General features: G+C 41.2%; 1 protein-coding gene across 2 annotated transcripts; it reads left to right on the forward strand.

Annotated features, from left to right (window-relative positions):
- Positions 1–451: 451 nt before the first annotated feature.
- On the forward strand, positions 452–18,421 carry slc35e4 (solute carrier family 35 member E4). Of its 2 annotated transcripts, XM_072587264.1 has the most exons (3): positions 452–1,470; positions 1,737–2,351; positions 17,748–18,421. In XM_072587264.1, exons 2-3 carry the CDS (start codon positions 1,754–1,756, stop codon positions 18,185–18,187), a joined length of 1,038 nt encoding a protein of 345 aa, XP_072443365.1. In that variant the 5' UTR covers positions 452–1,470; positions 1,737–1,753; the 3' UTR covers positions 18,188–18,421. The 2 variants fall into 2 exon arrangements, with proteins under 2 accessions (XP_072443365.1, XP_072443364.1); XM_072587263.1 differs by having other exon boundaries at positions 452–2,351.
- The last annotated feature ends 7,288 nt before the right edge of the window (positions 18,422–25,709 follow it).

The following is a 25,709-nucleotide window of genomic DNA, read 5'->3' on the forward strand; positions in this document are numbered from 1 at the left end:
TAGTCAAAGGCAGGATCGATGAAGTGACGAAGGGGATGGTGGTGTAAGGCAAAGGAGGAATAATAATGAGGCAAGAAATAAAGTATGGACATAAAGTATGAAACATTACCTGTCCGGGTGGGGGGGGTGAGGGGGGGGGAGGGGGGGAGTGGTGTTGGGGACAGTGGATATGATCAGAAATTCATTCAAACAGACAAGTTAGATGAGGAAGTAAGGCTACGCAGTGAGATCATAGCAGATGTGTTTGTGTTTTCAATTCCAATATTGAAATTAATGTTGTGTGTGGGATTCTGGAATGGTAGCTACATCAAAAATTTCGTTGAGTCAAGCAGATTTCTTAACAAATATTTTGGACTTGACGTGGTGCAGTGTAGATTCACTAGAATTATCCATGTGCTTAAAGGGTTAATTTATTTGCCTAGCCTGCATTAACTTGATTTATGTTCCATTCACGTGGAAAGCTTGAGAGCCCATCTAATTGGGGTGTATAAAATGTTCGATATCTTTACATTTCTATTCTGCGTGAGTCCTCGTCTTTCATCTTTTACAAGTGTTCTGATATATCGTTCTCTGACTCAAAAAAATCGCATCTTCCCACATTGAACATCTGCCTCAGACTTACCTACTCGCTTGGTCTCTATGTCGTTCTACAACTTTCTGTCTCCAGCTGAATAATTAACTGTGTCTGCCTAAATTTGTGTCCTCTGCAAATTTCCACGTACAATTCAATACCTGCAAATTGTGACCTTAACCATGTGAATTTTATTTCAAGAAAGTGAAGGTTCGATTTAATGTGTTTTATGCGGATTTTTTTTTAATATAAGGACATCATCGAGAATTTTCACGAACAAAAATAGAAGTTGCTGGAAAAGTTTAGCAGATATGTGAAGAAAAATCAGAATTAACGTTGTTCGAGTCCAATGACCCTTCCTCAGAATTTTCAATTTTGCACAAGAATTAATGAACATTTTTAAAATTCTGATGGATTTTGTTTATAGGCGACATTAAGCGTTGCAACGTTTGTAAAAAGGATATAAATGGTGTTATAAATATCATGTGAAATGTATACGGCTTCTTCAGTGTAAGTAAAAACCTAGCGCTTTGCAATGCGTGTGAATTACTGCAGGACCCCACCGTCATATATTTAAATGCCTGATGGTTGTCGTCATCATCAAACAAAAACAACATGTGTGTTGTAATTCTGCACAATTCATGAAAAGGAAAATAAAAAACCCTTCTGCACCCGATTTGGGTTTTTGTTTCGTACACTGGAAGCTGCCCAGAAGCTCATCAAAGTCTAAATTTGGAAATCTGACGTCTGGTGTGTGATCCTGCGGATTTCTGCGCCTTGATTCATTGGAGCAGCCGAGGCTGCGAGCAGTTTGCTGGAGGCCGAAGTGAGCGAAGCTGGAAGGCATTAGTAAGACGTTACAAGGCAGAGGCTGATTCATCAGACAACAGCGAGGCGTGGTGAGTTCAGGAACCGCGTTTCTGCACACTTATTTTACACTTCACTTCAGCTGCTCCAGGCGGGATCCGAGGTAGCATCCTATAGGGAGAAGGAAAGACTAATCGAAAGGTTAACACACACGTTATGTTCAATGGGCGGTGACTGTCGAAATATTGAACACTTGTTATTGCGGGAGAGCTGCGAGGATCTGCCTGGAATTTCACAGCCGAGGGGCGTTAGAGGACACAGAGAGGAGAAGGGTAACCCAAAGACTATCTTTTTTCAGCCGGCGATGGAGTTACCATGACAACTACTGATGTGTTCCCGGAGTTTGCTCCGCCAATATGCGAGCCAGCCGCCGGGCCGGCCCACAAGAAGCGGCGGATGCTGCACACTCTGGCGGCAGTGGCTGTCCTTCTCGCCACCGGCACCACCATAACCAGCCTCAACAAATGCATCTTCGCCGTCTACAATTTCCGGTACCCCCTCCTGCTATCGGCGCTTCACATGCTGACAGCCATTGTTATCGACTACGCTTTGATCCGGATGGGATTCGTCAACCTGGAGATTAAAGAAGTCACCGGGTTACCTGCTGCTGCTAAATTCAAGGTGTTCCTGCTCAGCTTGACCTTCTGTGCCACCATCGGCTTTGGCAACATGGGACTGAATTGCGTGCAGCTCTCCTTTGCACAAGTGATCTCCACCACTACTCCTCTATTTACTATAGCCATATCAAAGCTCTTTCTGGGTAAGGACCATCACATCCTCAAGTACACTGCCATGATGCCCATCTGCCTGGGAGCATCATTCAGTCTCATGGGTGAAGTGCAGTTTGATCACAAAGGATGCCTCTACATTTTTGCGGCAACTATGTTGAGAGGAGTGAAGTCTATCCAACAAAGTGAGTCGGCTTGTTCTTCTCTGATTTACTAACGGTACCGTGGACAGTTGGGGATGGGGATGTTGGATAGGTGGGTGGGTGCATAATCATGAAGATGGGCAAAAAGAGTTTTGCTTTGTGATGAAAAGAGAAAATTATCACAAGCCTGTCTTGATAGAAGTCTATTGAGGTAGGATGCATCATGAATTTGAGTGAGATTACACTCCTGCTCCACTCTCCAGATTAACATTTTCTTAATCTCCACCAGAATGTTAATGATAATATATGGCTCAGACAATATCACTTAACAAATACTCTGAGGTGTAGATGGTTACATAAAGCACAAGTGCAAATCCAATTGTGACACCATGGTTGCAGAATAATAGTCTCCTGATTCACAGCCAGGAATGATGCAAGTTCGCAAGTCAAGGGTGAAAAATGGGCAGTCAGCTGTGAACCTCCTCCTTTTAGTGCTGCAAATCATCAACCAGGTATCCATCTTTGTTTTGAACGTGCTTAAAGCCTGTATCTCAATTTGTCAATCCAGATGATTCTTCCAGGCATTTTATCATCATTTTACAAGAAAAAGATGATCAAGAATTATTTTCCACTAGTTTACAATTATGAATTCAGTCTCCATGCTTGTGCAATATCATAACCACTGAGGTATTTACATTATTGAAGTCATTCACTTGTTTATATAACACTTTATTTTATATGTGAGAATACAGAGACAATAATAGGTGCAGTGCATGTGCCACTATGGTAGCTGGAGGAATTGAATTCAATTTTCTAAAAAAAAATTCACCAAATCATGAAACTTGCAAATTATTATAAAATCTTAACTGTTTCATCAATACCTACCACCACCACCACCACCACCTTACCTAGTCAGGACTAAGGTGATATGTCAAACCTGGTTGACTCTTGACTTTCCTCTGGAGTGCCTGAGAAAACTTCTTTGTCAGCTCAGTCAGGGAAAATAAAGCTGAGCGTCTAATGTTGTGTCCATTTCTGGGCATTACTTTTAGGAAGGATGTGAGGGCATTGGTGAGAGTGTAGGAAAGGTTAGCAAGAATGGTTCCAGGGATTTGGAATTTCAGCAATGAAGATAGATTGGAGATGTTGAAGCTGTTTACCTTGGCAAAGAAAAGAATTTAGAGAAGATCTGATACCAATTGTAATACTTTGCTGATGAACCAAAATTAGTTAGGAAAGTAAGTTGTGAAGAAGATGTAAGGTGTGGTCTGGGATATACGAAGTGAATTTGCAACAACATGACAAGTGAAATATATGTGAATACATGTGAAGTTATTTGTTGGTAGAAAAAATGGAAAGGCACAATATTTCTTAAATTGTAAGAGGCTGGGAAGAGTTGATGTTCGAAAGGAGCTGGGTGTCCTTGTACTCAAAATTATGAAAGGTCTGGACAAAGTAAATCAGGTGAAGTGTTCCCACTGATGTAAATATTGAGAATGAATGAGCACAGATTTAAAATAATTTGTAAGAAAGCAAATTGATTTAAAGTAAATTTTTTTTAATGTAGTAGAGCATTCCAGATTAGAGTCTGGAATGCTCTGCTTGAGACTGTATTGGAGATAGGTTGATTTGAGCATTAGAAGGATATTAGAAGAATAATTTAAAATGCCTAATAAGATCATAAGAAATAGGAACAGGAGTAGGCTGTTCACCTCCTTCAAATCTGCTCTGCCATTTAATAAGATCATGGATAATACACTATTCCTTAAATCTGTCCTTTCCCCATAACCCTTGATTCTCCTACCGATCAAGGATCTATCAATCGCAGCTTTAAATCTATACAAGGTACAAGCCAATGTTCTGCATGGCAAGGACTTCCAAAGATTCTCAGCCTTCTGAGGGGGAAAAAGAATGTCTCCTCATCTCAATCTTAAATTAGTACCCCTTTATTCTGACACTGTTCCTCTGTACCTTGACTGTCCTATGAGGGGATTTAGAATTTACCCTGCCAAGCCCCTTACGAATCCTGTATGTTTTTCAATGAGATCATCTCTCATTCCACTAGTACAGTCTCAACTTGTTTAGCCCTTGCTAATAGGACAATCCATACCAGAGAACATCTGAGTGAACCTTCTTTGAACTGCCTTCAATAAAATATCTCCCCCTAAATATACATCCAACACTGCTCAGAATGCAATAAAGGTGATCTTACCAGCACCTTGACAGTTGCAGTTAGACTTCCCTGCTCTTATTTCAAGATGGTTGGAGTATAAGAGTCAACATTGCATTAACCCTCCTGATGTCTTGCTGCACCTGTATGCGAGCTTTCTGTGTTTTATGTTCAAATATTTCCAAACTCCAGGTGTGTTAAAACTTCTTGGAATTTTCTACATTTAAATAATAGTTTGTTCTTTTGTTCTCTGTTCCAGAATGAACAACTTCACATTTTCCCACATTGTACTCGATTTATCAACGTTTTGCTCACTTATCGAGTCATAGAGATATACAGCATAGAAACAGACCCTTCGGTCCAACCCATCCATACCGACCAGATATCCCAACCCAATCTAGTTCCACCTGCCAGCACCCAGCCCATATCCTTCGAAACCCTTCCTATTCATATACCCACCCAAATGCCTTTTAAATGTTGCAATTGTACCAGCCTCCACCACTTCCTCTGGCAGCTCATTCCATATACGTACCATCCTCTTTGCGAAAAGGTTGTCCCTTAGGTCTCTTTTCTATCTTTCCCCTCTCACCCCAAACCTATGCCCTCTAGTTCTGGACTCCCCGACCCCAGGGCAAAGACTTTGTCGATTTATCCTATCCATGTCCCTCATAATTTTGTAAACCTCTATAAGGTCACCCCTTAGCCTCCGACGCTCCAGGGAAACAGCCCCAGCCTGTTCAGCCTCTCCCTATAGCTCAAATCCTCCAACCCTGGCAACATCTTTGTAAATCTTTTCTGAACCCTTCTTTCCTTTCTCTGTATTCTGTTTCTGTCCCTCTCACATTCTGCCTTTCTACTATTTTTATGTCATCTGAACATTTGGCTACTGTACATTCACTTGCTTCCTCCAAGTCATTAATATATATTGTAAACAGTTGTGGTCTCAGCACTAATCCTTTTGTAACCCCACTGGTAACCCCTCAGGCCAACCTGAGAAAGAACACCTTATCCCTGCTCACTGTTTCCTGCCTGGGAGCTAATGTACAAGTTTAGAGGGAGAAAACCAGGAAATGGCACTAAATGAAATATTCACTGCTGCACCATACTAATTCTTTGATTCTGTAACCCCACTGGACCAGATGAATTATATTTTAGACTGTTAAAATAGGTGGCTATAGAGATAATTAATGTATTGGCAGTTATCTTTTTAAAAATCTATATTTTCTGGAATTGTTCCTCTATACTGGAAAATATAAATGTAACTACACTATTTACGAAGGATGGAATAGGAAGAATGGAGAACTACAGACCTGTTAATTTGACATTAGTAGCAGGAATGTTATGAAGGATATGCTCACTAGACACTTAGAAAATAATATTAAAATTAGACAGAATTAACAGATGTATGAAAGGGAAATTATGTTTGACAAACATGGAATTTTTACTTTGAAGGTATTGTTACGTGCCAAATCAAACCACCTCAAAATATACTAAGAAGACAGCATAGACCCCAACATTTTCTTATTTTTAAAGGCAAGTGTAAGGCGTTGTGTTTGGTTGTAATTTGATTGAAGCAAAGCACACTTTATTCTCACAATTATAGTTAAAACACAAACAAAAGAAAGAAGAATTGGAATAGTTTAACTCTAGTAGACAATTTAATTACTAAACAGCAACTGTTCCAATACAGTAGCATCCATAAACACACTATTGGCAAAGGCAAATTTAGTCAAATAGATTGTCTCAAGTGCAATTCTCCAGTCCAGGTGAAAGAACATCAGTATAAAATTCTGAGTGAGAGAGAGAGAACACAAGCATTTTGCTGAGAGATGCATATCCCCTTCCAAACCCCAACAGCTGTTGAAAGTTAAATTAAAATGATGGTTCTGCAGGAGTATGACCCCACCTCATGCTGGTTCTATTGTTCCAACTTAAGAAAAGACAAGGCCTCGCAAATTGTTTACTTTATTGGCTTGGAACAGACCACTTGACACCTCTATTTCAACCTTGCTTCATGTAAAAAAAGGGACAAAATACACCTCTTAAAGTATTATTATCACAACATAATTTGAATCTCAGAATAAAGGCAATCCAGAAAATGTGGTGTAATATGAATTTTCATACTCAATAATCATTGTCCACTTTGTCTCATCACCAGACTGCTGTCTCCACACCATCCCGACTAATATCACTGTAATCCCTGAACTGGTTACACTAACTTGCAGGATCAATTATGACCATCCACTTGAACTGGAATCGGATAAGCCCCTTAACAAACAGTGACTGGATCCCTTTATGACCTGTAATCTCCCTTAACCCCAGTAAGGATTACTCCCCCTTGACTTTCAGATATGGCTATTTTCTTAAATCATGTTCAGTGTGTTTGCTGCATAAACTGCTGGTACATGCTGTAGCTCTGACATTGAGGGCATGCACCAGAGCTACTTGTACACCTCCTGTTCAGTGCTCCTCAGTGTGACAAGTTGCATGCCTCTCCCTCTGCAAAGTGCATACCTGCAGTGGCTGGCAGCCTGCAACTGAGCACTGAGGAAGACTCTTTGTGCTAATATAGGCAATGCATGCTGCATAGGCTGGAAGCCTCCAAGTAACCACAAAATGAGTGAGTGCTAAGAAAGTGAGCCAAGAGCCATAAGATGCATTCTGTTCAGATATGTGTGTGTACCTACATACAAAGTGACCTGACTGAGGCATACAAGCAATAGTTGTCCCTGAGCTCCAAAATAAAGACCTGAAGGGCTGAAGTGGGTTTGAATTGAACTGAGATCAGGCATGATAATGTGTTAAGACTGGTGGTTTGGCTGTGCCCCTTTTGTGGGCAAGATGTCAAGGAATATGATGACTATGGTAGATGCAGGGACATTATGATGAAAACAGATTGGGTGATGGCCAGGAGCAGCATTTGGCGACCTGCAGATATTATATCTGCTATGATTTTTTTTGTTGGGAATTTAAGCTGTCTAAGTTTTCAGGGAGGAGTGGAGAATTAGAAGTGCCGTAAAAATCAGATGAGTTAGATCATTAATGAAATGCAAATACATGGAAATAAGATAGTTACTGCATAATAGGGGATTCTGAAGTTACCATTCAAAGGTGAAGAGGAAAATTTGGAAACAATTTCTAAACGTAACGAGTCTGACTATTTTCATTCTCCTCTTATTTTCCCAACTTTCTTATCATTATCAAACTACTTCAGGTCTGGGAAAATCCTGCCCGTTGTTTTTTTTTCCTTAGCAAATGTATTTTTTATGAGGCTATTTGTATGTATTTTTTACTAGAAATAGATGTTCATGAGGCTAATAGAAATAGAAGCAACTGATAAATGAAAAATAGCATCCCTGAAAACCCTGAAAATGTGTGCAATCCTGAACATTTCCAACATTGAGTGTGTGAGGTGCTATCATAGTACCATGTCATTTTCATGTATACGATAGACTTGCTGGTTGTCTGCAAAGGCTGAAAAATCACCCATGCTGTTGTGGAAATGATCTCCGCTTCAGAAAGATGATTTTAAAGCCCCCTCACTCCCCTTTGTTGGAAAGATAACTCAAAAGAAAGTGAGTTTTGCCTATCTAGTCTTTGGCCAGGTTGAGAACTCAGAGTGGGGGACACAGCTGCCATGGAAGAGGCATGTTGGCTGCATACAATCTCCTAGAGAATGCAGTATTGTACTTAGCATTCTCTCTCGGCCGGTTGTTATGTTTGATTCAGGCAAAGATTCCAGATTCATGCCACCAAAGAGCATGATGGAAACTCTCAAACAGAGTTAGTGCAGGAGGATGCCAACAAGTCAAGAATATTCAGCCCCAGCATAAAGCAAGGCATTATGTATTCTATGATCATCCAGCATGAGGAAGGTTTTAAAAATGAATGAAACAATTGAAGAACCTCTGCTCCTAATAAAGAAGTAAGCTATTAGACACCTAACTAAAATCATTTAGGTTAGACTTTCATACTTGTAAGTGTTGACAATTAGAACTTGACACAAAAATTGCTGATTATTCAGTTTTCTTTCCTCATGAATTAAAGTTGAGTTGATACCTCTATAATTCCTCTATTCAAGTAACAAGAGAATTGGCAAACAAAAAAAAAGTAAAAGGTAAGTTAACTTGAAGTTTGTTATTGAAAAGGTGTCAGAATTGACCATTAAAGAGGTTATCATTGGATACTTAAAAACACTCAAATTAATCAAGAAAAGGCAGCAAGGTTTTGTGAAAGGAAAATCTCCCAGGGGATGCAGTATTAAACTGTATAAAAGGGATAAAGGGGAGGATGTAATGTACAGTATTTGTATTTGCATAAGGCATTTGATAAGTTGGCACATAAAAGGTTACTGCAGAAAATAAGAGCTCACAGTGTAGGGATTAACATATTAGCATGGATAGAGGATTGGCTGGTTGGCAGGAAAACCAAGAGTATGCATTATTGGGTCCTTGTCTGATTTGCAGGATGTTATGTGCAGAGTCCTGCAAGGGTTTGTGTTTGTGTCTCAACATCTTACAATTTAAATAAAATTCTTAGATGAGTGGAGCAATAACATTGTAGCTAAATTTGCAGGTGAGACAAAAATGCAGAGGAAGGTATGTTGTGAAAAAGACCTCAGTAGTTTGCAGGTTGAATAAGTCGGAGAGTCATTGAATTATACAGCACAGAAACAGTCCCATCAGTCCAACTTATCCATTCTGACCAGATATCCTAAAATGATCTAGTTCCATTTGCCAGCTTTTGGCCCTTATGTCTCTAAACCCTTCCTATTCATGTACCCAGCCAGTTGCCTTTTAAGTGTTGTAATTGTATCCATCTCCTTTCGCAGCTCATTCCATACACACACCACCCTCTGTGTGAAAATATTGCCCCTTCGGTCCCTTTTAAATCTTTCCCTTCTCACCTTTAACCTATGCTGTTTAGTTTTGGATTCCCCTACTCTGGGAAAAAGACCTTGTCTATGTACCCTATCCAGGCCCCTAATGATTTTATGAACCTCTAAAATGTCATCCCTCAACCTCTGGGGCTCCAGGGAAAACACCCCAGCCTATTCAGCCTCCCCCTATTGCTCAAACCTAGCAATCCTGAAGACATCCTTGGAAACCTTTTCTGAACCCTTTCAAATTTAATATAATCTTTTCTCTAGCAGGGAGACAAGAATTGAGCACAGTATTCTAAAAGTAGCCTCACCACTGTCCCTTGAATTGGTCAGCAGTTCCTTGGGGGCAGCTCTTTTAAAAAAAGAGGCCCCCAACTACAGCAGGTATGAACATAAAATAAAGTGGGACTTCTGTGAGGTTGGTTGTTAACTGACCTTTGTGCGGCCAAATGGGGTCACTGCCACTGTAAAATCCCATCATGTAATTTTAAAAGGTCATCTTTTTGAATTTTGTTATGGAGGATATCAGTGTTTTAATGCTCCATTCATGGAGTCGTTGCTTCTCATTGACTGCTGAGTGCTCTTGTAATATCTACTCACAGTTGTTAATACTTTCACACAAATTTTCAGTTGTGTGAATTTTTAACATCAGCTAAAAATAAGCACACTATTAATCTAATTGCTTCCTTCCTGCTTTGTCTATTTTAAATGTCATACTGCTAAATATGTCCCTGGGTCTGACATTCTGTAATACTGTTATGAATATTAATGCAACACGATAACACTGCTTCATTGTTTGAAGTAGCTCTCGTTAAGGCATTTTAACTGTGAGCTACAAAATAAAAGGCATATATGTATAAAATTGTATTTTAAATATTTGAATATTAGAATCATAAAGCCAAACATACTTCCCCTTCTTCCTCTCTCCATTTTCTGTCTTATTTCTTTCATTTAATATTACTTTTACTCAGTTAATATAACTTATCTTTGATTTACTAAGCATATCATATCCTCACCTTTGAAAAGCCTGTCTTTCCATCTTCTTCTCTCTCATTTCTAATTTAGATATGGGATCAGATCTTTCCATCTGTCAGAAACTGGCTTTGCATCAAAAGCCTGGACACATAAGTCTGACATGGTTGATTCATACAAAATGATCAGGTTGGAAACTGACTGAGACATGTCTACAGAAAAATCAGGAGCAGGAATTAAACATTCAACGTATAACTTATTTAGAAAAGACCAAAGTAGAAAATGAAAGATGGAGTAATTCCAGTTATTTGGATAACATCATGGCAGTAGAAGAAAATGGGTGTAACTGTCCTGTATGGTTTAAGTCTGCACTTTGAATACCTTTTTATTATCAGTAGGAACATCAATCCATAATTTTTAGTTGTTCTTTCTGGTTGAGTATCATTTCAGTAATGTAAATCCTATTGTTAACAGGAATCTTAGATAGTCAAACATGACCCTTAACATTCTGTGGCTGATGCAATATGTTTTGCCAGTTCAGTAATACAGCAATCTTTGAAATTTGTGGGGAGGTTGTTGGCAAGCGTCAGTTTTTCAGAGTGGTATGGATCATCTATCAATTTTGGGTTATTTGCAGATTTGGGTAATATTTCTTTGCAATAAAATTGCTGAGCTATTTACACATGAATATAAATGTCCCCATTAAACTTTTAAGTTAGTTTTCCCAACAGGTAAATAGGCAAATTCTTTTCCCTAGGGTCGGGAAGTCCAGAACTAGAGGGCATAGGTTTAGGGTGAGAGGGGAAAAATATAAAAGAGACTACGGGGCAACTTTTTCACACAGAGGGTGGTACGTCTATGGAATGAGCTGCCAGAGGAAGTGGTGGAGGCTGGTACAATTGCAACATTTAAGAGGCATTTGTGGATGGGTATATGAATAGGAAGGGTTTGGAGGGATATGGGCCAGGTGCTGGCAGGTGGGACTAGATTGGGTTGGAATATCTGGTCGGCATGGACAGGTTGGACTGAAGGGTCTGTTTCCATGCTGTATATCTCTATGGCTCTATAATTACTGTTAAATGGAAAGCAAAATATTTTGAATGTTATTTTCTAGCATTATTGTAATGTCACCTTGTGTTCTTGGAAGGCTGACTACTGTTTACCTAGTTCAACATTTCCCATCTTAATTCAGTAAGCTGCAGCAGCTAACACAATAACAGATGGTGGAAGGTTGTTTTTCTGATTGACAGCCAGTGGTGTCTCACAAGGATTGGTGCTGAGTCCACTGCTTTTTGTCATTTATATAAATAATTTTGATGTGAACATAGGAGGAATGGTTAGTAAATTTGCAGTTGACACCAAAATTGGTGGTGTAGCAAACAGTGAAAAAGGTTATCTCAGAGTAGAACAGAACTTTAATCAGATGGGCCAATGGGCCAAGGACTGGCAGGTAGAGTTTAATTTAGATAAATGTGACTTGTAGCATTTTGGAAAGCAAATCATAGCAGGACTTATACACTTAATGATTGGGGCCATGGGAGTGTTGCTGAACAAAGAGACCTTGGGATACAGGTTCGTAGTTCCTTGAATGTGGAGTCACAGGTAGACAGAATAGTGACAAAGGTATTTAGTATGCTTTCCTTTATTGGCGAGTGCATTGAGTTTACGAGTTGGGAGGACATGTTCCAGCTGTATAGGACATTGGTTAGGCCATTTTTGGAATACTGAGTTCAATTCTGGAATCACTGCTATGTGAAAGATATTGTTAAACTTGAAAGGGTTCAGAAAAGATTTCCAGGGATGTAACTGTGGTTGGAGGGTTTGAACTGTAGGGAGAGGCTAAATAGGCAGGGGCATATTTCCCTGGAATGTCAGACGCTGAAAAATGACCTTATGGAGGTTTATAAAATCATGAGGGGCATTGATAGGGTGAAAAGGCAAGGTCTTTTCCCAAGGTAGGGGAAACTAGACAGCATTGTTTTAAGGTGAGAAGGGAAAAGGTTTAAAAGGGACCTAATGAGCAACTTTTTCACACAGAGGGTAGTTTGTGTGTGGAATGAGCTACCAGAGGAAGTGGTGGAGACTGGCAAATAACAAAATTTAAAAGACATCTGGATGGGTATATGAATAGGAAATATTTAGAAGGGTTTAGAGGGATATGGGTTAAATGCTGGCAAATGGGACTAGATTAATTTAGGATACCTGGTGGGCTATTTCCATGCTGTACAACTCTCTAACTGAATAGCAACTGAGTGTGTGATTATTGTTGCAAATAGTTTCTTTCCTACTCACTCATGCCATGCATTAGAATCTGTACTGCTGCAATTTTAACCAACCTATACATAGTCTGTGATTCAAAGTAATCACATGACCTAAGGTCACTTTCCTCTGGCAGAGATTTGATATTCAGTGAGTATATTTAGAGCACACTCATTCGAATTGTATGTTCTTATAAATAAATATTGGTCAGGAAATAAATATTAGTCATTTAGTGTGCTGAATCTCATCTAATCACCCATCAACAACAAACAAGCACTCTTTCAGAACACTTTTTTTTTCAGCTTTCTTCCTATATCTCCTGATGGCAGTGACAATTAATAAAAATACTGTCTGGTGCCTCTATTTCCTGCGCCTGATCGAAGTTCTTCATGTGTCTGTCTCGTTAGTCACACATGTGGATTAGGAATAATCAGGTAGTGGTTATTAATTGTCTGTGCACATCCTCTACTAGCTGAGATTACCATGAAAATCGTGCCTTCTCAACCTCACCCCTCGAGTGAGGCGTGGTGATCATCAGATTAAACTCACCACCAATGTCTCACTCTCTCTCTTTCTCTTTCTAGTGAGAGAATCACTCTGTGATCTTGTGGGAATACAGCAACTTTACTTACATACACACATATATAGGAAATACCTGTAATACTGTATGTGGAAGGAGGGAGAAAAGACAGAGGAAGTTGATAAACACTCTCTCCTCAAAAGAAAAAATCATATAAACTTTGATTTTGATCAGCCTAACTGGCTTGAAATCTACTAAAGTACTCCATACTACACGGTTAATTCATTCCTGTCCTAGCGCAATGTTTTCTCTACATTCGCTTCTTCACCTTTGTGGAATTAGTACATTAGAAATGAACCCACACTTTTCCACAAGTCATCACAAATGTGAAATATGACCATTTTAATGACTGGAATGGTTAATGCCTGTCTATGACCACTATTTTAAGATATTTAAAGAAGTATTATGTTTATAATCCACTAGAAATGTAAATAGAACACAACGCAGGCAGACAATAAACTTGAACAGGGATACTTTATTGTGGGTCCTCAGCTCCACAGTCAGTTTTTAGACTTACTCCCCAGCTCTTGCCTCTGGGTCACCTGGTTCACTCTCTTAAAGGGGCAACTCATACCCAACTACTTATATAACACCCCTCCCCCACCCCTTATTTCATGACTGCCCAAAACAAAATATAATATTCAGATAGCTGCAATGCCTGTATAACAGTCATGTGTTAACATGAAAAAGAAAACAACCTTTCATTGTCTATGTTGTCACGATCAGTCTCTCAGCGAGATGGTGATTCCAAGACAATCGTCTCCTCGTCTCAGAAACCTTTTTTGGTATAGTCTGCTAGACTTCCGGAAGCTCCTGTTCTTCTACAGATACATCTCCTTGATTTCTGGGTAATCCAAGATAGAGGATGGGAAAAAGTTGTGGCTGTAGGAGTCGCTTCTTTTTTTGAGGTATTTTAGGTGTTGAAGGTAATTTCCTTGAATTTCAGAAGCAGTAATTACTGTTTTATAAGCTGTTACATTGTTTTGAAACTTTGGGGGAGAGATCACATGATGTGAGAAAGAAACCTACACTGTTGTCTGACACAGCAGTGAATCTGTACATCTACTGCCTTTGCTGTTTGGGTTCAAGTATCTCTGGACATTGCAGTGCATCTAAGAAAAATTAACAAACAGCGAAAATCACACTTGACCTTGGAGGAACCTGTGGGGGAGAGCTCACAGCACGAGAGAATAGTACATAGTATTTAAGTGTATCCTTGCTGTAAATAGTGAGTACAGTGGGTTCTTTTTTGATTATATGTTTTATTGAGATTTGACTCTTGATTAAATTTTTAAAATATAAAACGTAGTGCTAAGTTAGCCTGGAACACTGTAAGACAGTGCTATTTTCTGAGTGTATAGATTGTTAAGGAGCAAAGATGCCCTTTAATGGAGTGATGTGCTGTTCCTGTTGGATGTGGATGATTATGTCTGCAGGCAGTGTCGTTAGTTGCAGGTCCTATCAGCTCGCATGGATTGTTTGGAGCAGCAGTTGGAGGCAATGAGGAATTTACAGGAGCTAGGGGTGTGATGGTGGCAGTTATAGGAGGGGAGAAAAACTGTGGATACAGTCAAGTAGATGGGTTAACTCCAGGAACGGTAGGAGAGAGAGGCAGGTAGCACAGGAGTCTCCTGTGGCTATCCTCATCTCAAATAAGTATGTTGTTTTGGAAAACGTAGGGGGTAATAGACTCTCAGGAGAATGTAGCATGAATAGCCAAGTTTCTGGTACCGAGAATGGCTCTAATGTAATGAGGGTTATGTCAAGTTCCAAGCGATCGTTCATGATAGGGGACATTCTAGTAAGAGGCACTGACAGACAGTTTTGTAGCCGACAGCAAGAAATCACAATGGTGTCTCTGAGAGAGTGCAGAATATTCTCAAAGGCGAGTGGGAAGAGCACATTGGAATTATGCACATTGGAATTAAAGACATTGGAAGGGAAAAGGATGAGATTCTGAAGGGAGAAATTAGAAAGTTAGGCAGGAATTTAAAAAGATGTCCTCTGATTACTGCCAGTGCTGTGAGCTACTGAGGGTAGGAATAGGAGGATAGAGAAGATGAATGTGTGGCTGAGGAGTTGGTGCAGGGGAGAAATGTTCACATTTTTGGATCATTGGAATCTCTTCTGGGGTAGAAGAAAGGATTGTACATGAATTGGAATGGGACTGGCAGGGAGATTTGTGAGAGCTGCTCAGAAGCATTTAAACTGGTAAGGGGAGGGGGAGGTGGGACCTAGGGTAATAGTGAAGAAAAGGATTAGTCTGAAATAAGGCAGGGCAAGTGACAGCGATGTCAATGGGGGAGTACGTTGGGGCCAGCAACCATAATTCTATTAGTTGGAAAGTACTGATGGAAAAGGTTAGACCAGATCCAAAAGTTAAAGTTCTAAATTGGTGGGAGGCCAGTTTTGATGGTATGAGGCAAGGATTTTCAAAGGTTGATTGGGGTGGATGTTTGCAGGTAAAGGGACAACTAGAAAATGGGAAACCTTCAAAAATGAGAGAACAAGAGTCCAGAGACAGTATGTTCCTGTTAGGGTGAAAGGCAAGGCTAGTAGGTGTAGGGAATTCTGGATGACTAGAGAAATTGAGGTTTTGGTCAAGAAAAAGAAGGAAGCAAATGTCATATATAGACAGCAGAGACTGAGTGGATCCTTAAAAGAATATAAAGGCAGTAGGAAAATACTGAAGAGAGAAATCAGGAGGGCAAAAAGGGGACATGAGATAGCTTTGGCAAATAGGGTTAAGGAGAATTCAAAGGGATTTTATAAATAGATTTAAGGACAAAATGGTAAGTGGGGAGAGAATAGGGCACTTCAAAGATCAGCAAGGCAGCATCTGTGTGGAGCCACAGAAGATGGGGGAGATACCAAACGAGTTTTTTGCATCGGTGTTTACTGTGGAGAAGGATATGGAAGATATAGAATGTGAGGGAATTGATGGTGACATCTTAAAAATGTCCATATTATAAAGGAGGAGGTTCTGGATGTCTTGAAATGCATAAAGGTGGATAAATTCCCAGGACATGATCAGGTGTGGCCCAGAACTCTGTGGGTAGCTACAGAAGTGATTGCTGGGGCCCTTCCTGAGATATTTGTATCATCGATAGTCTCAGGTCCTGGAAGACTAGAGGTTGGTTAACGTGGTGCCACTATGTAAGAAAGGTGGTAAGGAAAAGCCAGGGAACTATAAACCAGTGAGCTTGACATCGGTGTTGGGCATGTTGTTGGAGGGAATCCCGAGAAACAGGATTTACATATATTTGGAAAGGCAAGGACTGATTAGGAATAGTTAGCATGGCTTATTGGGAGGGAAATCTTGTCTCAGTAACTTGAGTTTTTTGAAGAGGGATATGGGCCAAATACTGGCAAATGGGACTCGATTAGTTTAGGATATCTGGTTGGCATGGACAAGTTGAACCAAAGGGTCTGTTTCTGGGCTGTGCATCTCTATGACTCTCTTGTTGGCTGTTGTTGCATTGTGGTGGTGCTGTTGTCTTCCCTTTGGGTATGAGCAGCCCTGGCTCGAAGAAACATGACTTGGTTGACACCCCTTGTCAAGTTGACCGGCTCAGTGTTCTGAGGGACGTTCTCACCCACTCCACCTCTGCTCACAATCTCCCATTCTTGGATAAGGATAGTTTGAAACTTATCAAAACAAAGTAATATTAATTGGGAATCATAAACTTTGCCGTTGACAATCGTTGTTCTCATCAGGTGGTTTGTCTTCAATAATCCATGTCCCATCCCTGTTTACACAACAGCTCTGCTTATTTGCATGGGGCTTATTATTGTTACGATTTAATTAATTGACTTGACTGTGAAAATTGCTTGTAGCAAACAAAGTCCTATTGCAGTTATATTTCACAATCAACACTGACACATGAGAAATATGTTTGCTTTTAAATTTAGTGAGTCACTTTTATCATTGAATATTATTCAGGAAGGAACTTGTTACCATTACTGGCAAATCAACAGCTAGTGAAAGCAGATGTTATGTATGAAGTTACAGTCCTGATGTTCAGGAAGGATCTCACCCACAGCACCTCCCACACAGTTTGGTTTCATGGTTACTGAATTGAATAAAACATTTCTTAACTTGGGTATAGTCAGCATATATTTTTCCACACTTACATTTTATGTGCCTTGAGGGAAACATAACTTTTGCTGTGCTGAGTCATTGCTATGGAAACACCGTACAGCTTAGATGCAGTGACTGGTGATTCAAAGAAACTTTTTAATGAGGAATTCCTTGATCTTTGAAAGACACACTTTGGAAACTGCTCAGGTTCATTTGAAAATTGAAATAGATTCCAAAGTGTAGGCTTACATTTGCCATTAAAAATGCTGGAAATGTCAGTTCTAAGTATCTCTTTTTTCAGCACTCACTGAACTTTTCACTTCCCTTTTTTTTGCTTCTGCCTCAGATTCTGTCCTTTGTCCACTTCCTCAGTGCCTCTGCCTCAAGCTCCCCCTTTGTCTCCATTAGTAATGTTTTGTTGGTGTTTAATGTAAAATTGTATATTACACATTGAGTCCTGTATTGCAACATTCATGATTTTCTATGTTTTCCAGGTATTCTGCTTCAGGAAGAAAAGATCAACTCTGTCATCCTGCTCTATTTGATGTCCATCCCAAGTTTCTGCATCCTTATTTCAGCTGCTTTACTGCTGGAGGGTGGCAATGAATGGGAATCATCGGCCAAGTACGACAACAAACTTTGGATATTCATACTTCTTAGCTGCCTAGGCTCAGTCCTGTACAACCTGGCAAGCTTTTGTGTCACCACACTTACCTCTGCTGTCACTCTACATGTTCTGGGCAACCTCAACATGGTCGGAAACCTTGTCATTTCACAAGTCCTCTTTGGCAGCGAGATGACTGCGTTAAGCTACGCTGGAATCGGGCTAACGCTAACGGGTGTGTTGATGTATCAGAACTCAGACTTAATAACAGACTATCTGAATTCAAGAATTAGACATCACGATGAGCAAGACAAGTTAAAAACTGACTGAAAGAAAGCCTTGTGTATAGACAGGAAATGATGTATTTGTAATTCAGTAGAGTTAAATTTTTGCCAAACTGCGGGCAGACAAAATACTAAAGTTATTAAAGTAAAGCACATTGCCTTATTTAAATTCATGTTTTACTCAATATTTTGTCCCATTCAAATGTATGAAGAGTCTGTGACTGGAATTGTATTGAATACATTAGCCCAGATTATTAAAGAGCTCAATTTTTATTGTAAATGTGGTTTGAACATTTGAGGAAAAGATAGTTCTTATCACAAAGCCAAGGCTGACCAATGAATGAAGAAGGAATGCTTACTGAAACTTTGGATCTATGGTTGTTGTGTAGAAGACGGGAAAAAGAAGCAAGGTTTACAATACTCTAGTAAACTGCTGCCCCATGCCAATAAAACAAGATCTTGTGGTGGAGACAGATATTAAATCTTTGCTTGGCTAACTGAGAATTCTGAAGCCTGATGTTCAAAGCAAAAGTATAAACTAAATAAGTCTTCTTTTTTCCATGGTGTATACGTTATATTTGGCAATGTGGTAATTTCTGGGATTAAATCCTTGATTGATTTAATCCACCAAACGTTCCACTAGAAATTTTGGATCAGGATCAGCATTAACCTCAATCCAAAGAGGAATAACAACCATCCAGTAACGTATAATGTAGAATCAAATCTTTATAATCAGAATGAAAGAAAATCAAGTTGCAGAAATATGCTCATTTCTACTAGACCCAGTTTTTGGTGTAAATAAGGTTTAAAAATCAACTAAGTAATTCAAATGCAAATTGAGCTGTGCAGCTTACTAACCTAAATTGTGGTTTGTTATTCAATTCAATAGTGCTTTTCTCCAAAACTGTTGATTTACTGTGACTGACAATGTTGAGTATTCTTTTTCAAAAAGATTAAATTAGATTCCCTACTGTGTGGAAACAAGCCCTTCAAGCCCAAGAAGTCCACACCAACCCTCTGAAGAGTAACCTGCCCAGACTCATTTCCCTCTAACTAATGTACCTAACACTATGGGCAATTTGGCATGGCCAATTCACCTGGCCTGCACATCTTCTGGAATGTGGGAGGAAACCAGGGCACCCAGAGGAAACTCACGCCGACACTGGGAGAATGTCTGTGTGGAGATTGCACAGTCACCCAAGGCCAGAATCGAACCCAGGTCTCTGGCACTCTGAGGCAGCAGTGCTAACCACTCTGCCACCCTACATTTGTTGTTCTATAATATAATACCAAACTTGCATCTGAAGACTATAAAGGGGATCACTGGTGTGTAACCATTTTGATTTATAATGGTTGAAGAGCTAACTAGTACCAAGTAAGATTGTTGTGGTTGTTGGACACCAATCATCTCAACTCCAGGGAACCATGGCAGGAGTTCCTCAGGACACCAATGAGGACCAATCACCATTTTCAACTGCTTTGTTTTTCCATCCATTGTAAACACAGAAGTGGGGATGTTCACTGATGATTGTCAATGAAACATAGGCAACGTATTCGATACTGAAGCAGCCTTTGCCCCTTGCAACATCAAGGATCAGGTTGAAAAATGGCAATTAACATTCATTCTACATAAGCCAGCCAACGACCACTTCCAATGCAACCAAGACTAATCACCTCCAACAACAAAAAGCACTGGAGAGAAACTCAGAAAGATTGACAATACCCGTGGAGAAAGAAACAGAGTTAACGTTTTGAGTTCTGAGGACAAGTCTTTGCTGGACTTGAAACATTAACTCTCTCTCCACAAATGCAGCCAGACCAGCTGGGTAACAGATTTCCAGCATCCACGGCATTTTGCTTTCTCTTTGTGTGTTTCCTTGACGTGCAATAGTATTGCATTTGCCCAATTCCCACCGATCTACATCCAGGGGGTTACTGTCGACAGAAACTCAACTTGATCAGCCAAATAAGTACTCTGCCTAAATGAATAGCAATGAATGAACAAAATAAACAAATAAATAAATAAATAACATAGAAATCAAATTCTCATTTGAAAAACTACTAGTGAATCTGCTTTGTCAATTTTCTGACAGAGCATTCCAGATCATTGCAAATTGCTGTTTTAAAAGAAAACTTCCCATCCTCTCCTGGCTACTTTACCAATTATTTTGCATATCTGTGCTATTTTGGTGAACAATTAGTCATCATGTTTTACTGCGGTTTTATACATTATGTATACAAGAGTAGCTCCGAGTCAGTGACATACCTGACAAGACAATCCAAAGACTTTCCACTGTTTGCCACAAAGCATTTAGGAGTGTGAAAGAATTCTCTCCACCCTAGACGAGTGTAATTCCAACAACACTCGAGAATTTTCGACACCATCCAGATCAACTAACTTGCTTGACTGATATTTCATCCACTTCCTTAAACATTCATGTCATCCAACACCAGCAGCATGTGGTTACAAAATATACCATTTACAAGTTGAACTGCTGCCTCTTGTCAAGGTGCCTTCAATATTACATTCTCACTCTACTATCTCTACAAACTTGTGCAAGGGCTGTCAGCACATACATATATTGTCAATTACAAGTTCCCATCCAAACCACAGGTGTAGAAGGGGTTAATGCTCTGAAAAGTGGTGGAAACAAAAACACATCTGACCTACAGTGGGTTTAAGAAGGACACTGTTTAGGTGAGCTGAAAACCCTGTGGAACTGTCGGATAAATCAGTGCATGGATAGGGTAAGGTTTTTTTCCCTGGATGGGGGAGTCCAGAGTAGAAGGCATAGGTTTAGGGTGAGAGGGGAAAGATTTAAAAGGGACCTTTGGGGCAGCTTTTTCATGCACAGGGTGGTACGTGTATGGAATGAGCTGCCAGAGGAAGTGGTGGAGGCTGGTACAATTACAACATTTCAAAGGCATCTGGATGGTATATGAATTGGAAAAGTTTGGAGGAATAAAGGTTAGCTTTAGAGGGATGGCAGTGAAGGCAGTGCAATGTTCCTCCTGCATCATGTATGAGGTGAGGGATGCCATGGACGTCCCTGCTGATTACACTTGCAGGAAGTGCACCCATCTCCAGCCCCTCCAAGACCGTGTTAGGGAACTGGAGCTGGAGTTGGATGAACTTCGGATCATTCGGGAGGCAGAGGGGGTCATAGATCGGAGCTATAGGGAAGTAGTAACTCCAAAGATGGCAGATAGATGGGTGACAGTGAGGGGGACTGGGAGGAAGCAGCCAGTGCAGGGACCCCCTGTGGTCGTTCCCCTCAAGAACAAGTATACCGTTTGGATACTTGTGGGGGGGACGACTTACCAGGGGTAAGTAACGGGGCTCAGGCCTCTGGCACGGAGCCTGTCCCCGCTACTCAGAAGGGAAGGGTGGAGAAGAGCAAAGCAATAATAATTGGGGACTCGATAGTTCGGGGCACAGATAGGCGGTTTTGTGGGAACGAGAGAGACTCACGTTTGGTATGTTGCCTCCCAGGTGCAAGGGTACGTGATGTCTCTGATCGTGTTTTCCGGGTCCTTAAGGGGGAGGGGGAGCAGCCTGAAGTCGTGGTCCATATTGGCACCAATGACATAGGTAGGAGGAGTGCTGAGGATGTTAGACAGGCTTTTAGGGAGCTAGGTTGGAAGCTCAGAGTTAGAACGAACAGAGTTGTTGTCTCTGGTTTGTTACCCGTGCCACGTGATAGAGAGTCGAGGAATAGGGAGAGAGAAGAGTTAAATGCGTGGCTACAGGGATGGTGCAGGAGGGAGGGATTTCGGTACTTGGATAACTGGGGTTCTTTCTGGGGAAGGTGGGACCTCTATAAACAGGATGGTCTGCACCTGAACCTGAGGGGCACCAGTATCCTTGGGGGGAGGTTTGCTAGTGCTCTTGGGGGGGGTTTAAACTAACTCTGCAGGGGCATGGGAACCCAGACTGTAGCTTTAGGGTGCAGGACCTGGAGTGTAGGGAGGTTAGGAATATGGCATCAATCTTAAAGGAGGGTGCCTGTAAACAGAAGAGTGGCTTGAAGTGTGTGTACTTTAATGCCAGAAGTATACGAAATAAGGTAGGTGAACTCGCAGCGTGGGTTGGTACCTGGGACTTCGATGTTGTGGCTATTACGGAGACATGGCTAGATCAGGGACAGGATTGGCTGTTGCAGGTTCCAGGGTTTAAATGTTTTAGTAGGGTCAGAGGTGGGGGCAAAAGAGGGGGGGGTGTGGCTTTGCTTGTCAAAGATAGTATTACAGCGGTGGAAAGGAAGATGGACGAAGATTTGCCATCTGAGGTAGTTTGGGTTGAGGTTAGGAATAGAAGAGGTGAGGTCACCCTGTTAGGAGTCTTTTACAGGCCTCCTAATAGTCCTAGAATCGTTGAAGAAAGGATTGCGAAGATGATTCAGGAGAAGAGTGACAGTAATAGGGTGATTGTTATGGGAGACTTTAACTTTCCTGATATTGATTGGGAAAGCTATAGCTCAAGTTCGTTAGATGGGTCAGTGTTTGTGCAATGTGTGCAGGAGAGTTTCCTGACACAATATGTAGATAAGCCAACAAGAGGTGAGGCCATACTGGATTTGGTTCTGGGTAACGAACCAGGCCAGGTATTAGAACTAGAGGTAGGTGAGCACTTTGGGGATAGTGACCACAATTCGGTGATTTTTACTCTAGTGATGGAGAGGGATAAGTGTGTACTACAGGCCAAGAGTTATAGCTGGGGGCAGGGAAATTATGATGCGTTGAGGCATGACTTAGGATGTGTGGATTGGAAAAGTAGATTCCAAGGCAAGAGCGTAATTGATATGTGGAACTTGTTCAAGGAGCAACTATTGAGTGTCCTTGATAAGTACGTACCTATCAGGCAGGGAGGAAAGGGTCGTGTGAGGGAGCCGTGGTTTAATAAGGAGTTGGAATCCCTTGTTAAATGGAAGAGGGCGGCCTTTGTAAAGATGAGGCGTGAAGGTTCAATAGGGGCAATTGAGAGTTATAAGGTAGCCCGGAAGGACCTGAAGAGAGAGCTAAGAGCAGCAAGGAGGGGACATGAAAGGTCCTTAGTTGGTAGGATTAGGGAAAACCCTAAGGCTTTCTATAGGTATGTTAGGAATAAAAGAATGACTAGGGAAGGAATAGGTCCAATCAAGGATAGTAATGGGAAGTTGCGTGTGGAGGCTGAAGAGATTGGGGAGGCGCTGAATGAATACTTTTCGTCAGTATTCACTCAGGAACGGGACATTGTTGTCGATATAAATACTGAGGCACGAATAAGTAGAATGGATGGCTTTGAGATATGTAGAGAAGAGGTGTTGGAAATTCTGGCAAGGGTGAAAATAGATAAGTCCCCTGGGCCTGATGGCATTTATCCTAGGATTCTCTGGGAAGCAAGGGAGGAGATTGCAGAGCCATTGGCCTTGATTTTTGTGTCCTCTTTGTCTACAGGAGTAGTGCCAGAGGACTGGAGGCTAGCAAACGTGGTTCCCTTGTTCAAGAAGGGGAGTAGGGATAATCCTAGTAACTATAGGCCAGTGAGTCTCACTTCTGTTGTGGGCAAAGTCTTAGAGAGAATTGTAAGGGATAGGATTTATGCACATCTGGATAAGAATGATGTGATCAAGGATAGTCAGCATGGTTTTGTGAAGGGCAGGTCGTGCCTCACAAACCTTATTGAATTCTTTGAGAAGGTGACGAAGGAGGTAGATGAGGGGAAAGCGGTAGATGTGGTGTATATGGATTTTAGTAAGGCGTTTGATAAGGTCCCCCATGGTAGGCTACTGCAGAAAATACAGAGATATGGCATTGAGGGTGAGTTGGAGGTTTGGATTAGGAATTGGCTCTCTGGAAGAAGACAGAGGGTAGTAGTTGATGGCAAAGGTTCATCTTGGAGTGCCGTCACTAGCGGTGTTCCGCAAGGATCTGTTTTGGGACCATTGCTGTTTGTCATTTTTATAAATGACCTGGAGGAAGGGTTAGAAGGTTGGGTGAGCAAGTTTGCGGATGATACGAAAGTCGGAGGAGTTGTAGACAGTGAGGAAGGATATGGCAGGTTACAGCGGGATATAGAGAAGCTGCAGAGCTGGGCAGAAAGGTGGCAAATGGAGTTCAATGTAGCTAAGTGTGAAGTGATTCACTTTGGTAAGAGTAATAAAAAGATGGATTACTGGGCTAATGGTAGACTACTTGGTAGTGTGGAAGAGCAGAGGGATCTTGGTGTCCATGTACACAGATCTCTGAAAGTTGCCACCCAGGTAAATAGTGCAGTGAAGAAGGCATATGGCGTACTGGCTTTTATTGGTAGAGGAATTGAGTTCCGGAGTCCTGAGGTTATGCTGCAGTTGTATAAGACTCTGGTGCGGCCGCATCTGGAATATTGTGTGCAGTTTTGGTCGCCATACTATAGGAAGGATGTGGAGGCACTGGAACGGGTGCAGAGGAAGTTTACCAGGATGTTGCCTGGTATGGTAGGAAGATCCTATGAGGAAAGGCTGAGGCACTTGTGGTTGTTTTCATTGGAGAAAAGAAGGTTTAGGGGTGATTTGATAGAGGTGTACAAGATGATTAGGGGGTTAGATCGGGTTGACAGTGAGAACCTTTTTCCACGTATGGAGTCAGCTATTACAAGGGGGCATAGCTTTAAATTAAGGGGGGGTAGATATAGGACTGATGTTAGGGGTAGGTTCTTCACTCAGCGAGTCGTAAGTTCATGGAATGCCCTGCCAGTAGCAGTAGTGGACTCTCCCTCTTTATGGGTATTTAAGCGGGCATTGGATAAGTATATGGAGGATAGTGGGTTAGTGTAGGTTAGGTGGGCTTTGATCGGCGCAACATCGAGGGCTGAAGGGCCTGTACTGCGCTGTATTCTTCTATGTTCTATGTTCTATGAATATGGGCCAAGTGCTGGCAAATGGGACTAGATTAGGTTAGGATATCTGGTCAGCATGGTCAAGTTGGTCCAAAGGTATACATCTATGTGACTTGATGACTCAATGCTCCAATTGGGGTAATACACAAATGTTGAGACATCATAGAGTCATAGAGAAGTACAGCATGGAAACAGACCCTTCTGTCCAACCCGTCCATGCAAACCAGATATCCCAAACCAATCTAGTCCCACCTGCCAGCACCCAGCCCATATCCCTCCAAACCCTTCCTATTCAAATACCGATCCAAATGCCTTTTGAATGTTGCAGTTGTACCAGCCTCCACCACTTTTCCTCTGGCAGCTCATTCCATACACAGACCACCCTCTGTGTGAAAAAGTTGTCCCTTAGGTCTTTTTTATATCTTTCCCCTCTCGCCCTAAACCTATGCCCTCTAGTTCTGGACTCCCCAACCCCAGGGAAAAGACTTTGCCTATTTACCTTATCCATGCCCCTCATAATTTTGTAATGAGGTCACCCCTCAGCCTCCGACGCTCCAGGGAAAACAGCCCCAGCCTGTTCAGCCTTTCCCTATAGCTCAGATCCTCCAATCCTGGCAACATCCTTGTAAATCTTTTCTGAACCCTTTCAAGTTTCACAACATCCTTCCGATAGGAAGGAGACCAGAATTGCATGCAATATTCCAACAGTGGC

Source organism: Chiloscyllium punctatum, chromosome 17, assembly GCF_047496795.1.
Source record: "Chiloscyllium punctatum isolate Juve2018m chromosome 17, sChiPun1.3, whole genome shotgun sequence".
Lineage (NCBI taxonomy): Eukaryota > Metazoa > Chordata > Chondrichthyes > Orectolobiformes > Hemiscylliidae > Chiloscyllium > Chiloscyllium punctatum.

Bases quoted from the DNA above. Each gene is read 5' to 3' on its own strand.
- slc35e4 (XM_072587263.1), top strand. From the start codon at position 1,754: ATGACAACTACTGATGTGTTCCCGGAGTTTGCTCCGCCAATATGCGAG. The intron at 2,352-17,747 runs GTGAGTCGGCTT...TATGTTTTCCAG, and splicing joins AGTGAAGTCTATCCAACAAA to GTATTCTGCTTCAGGAAGAA.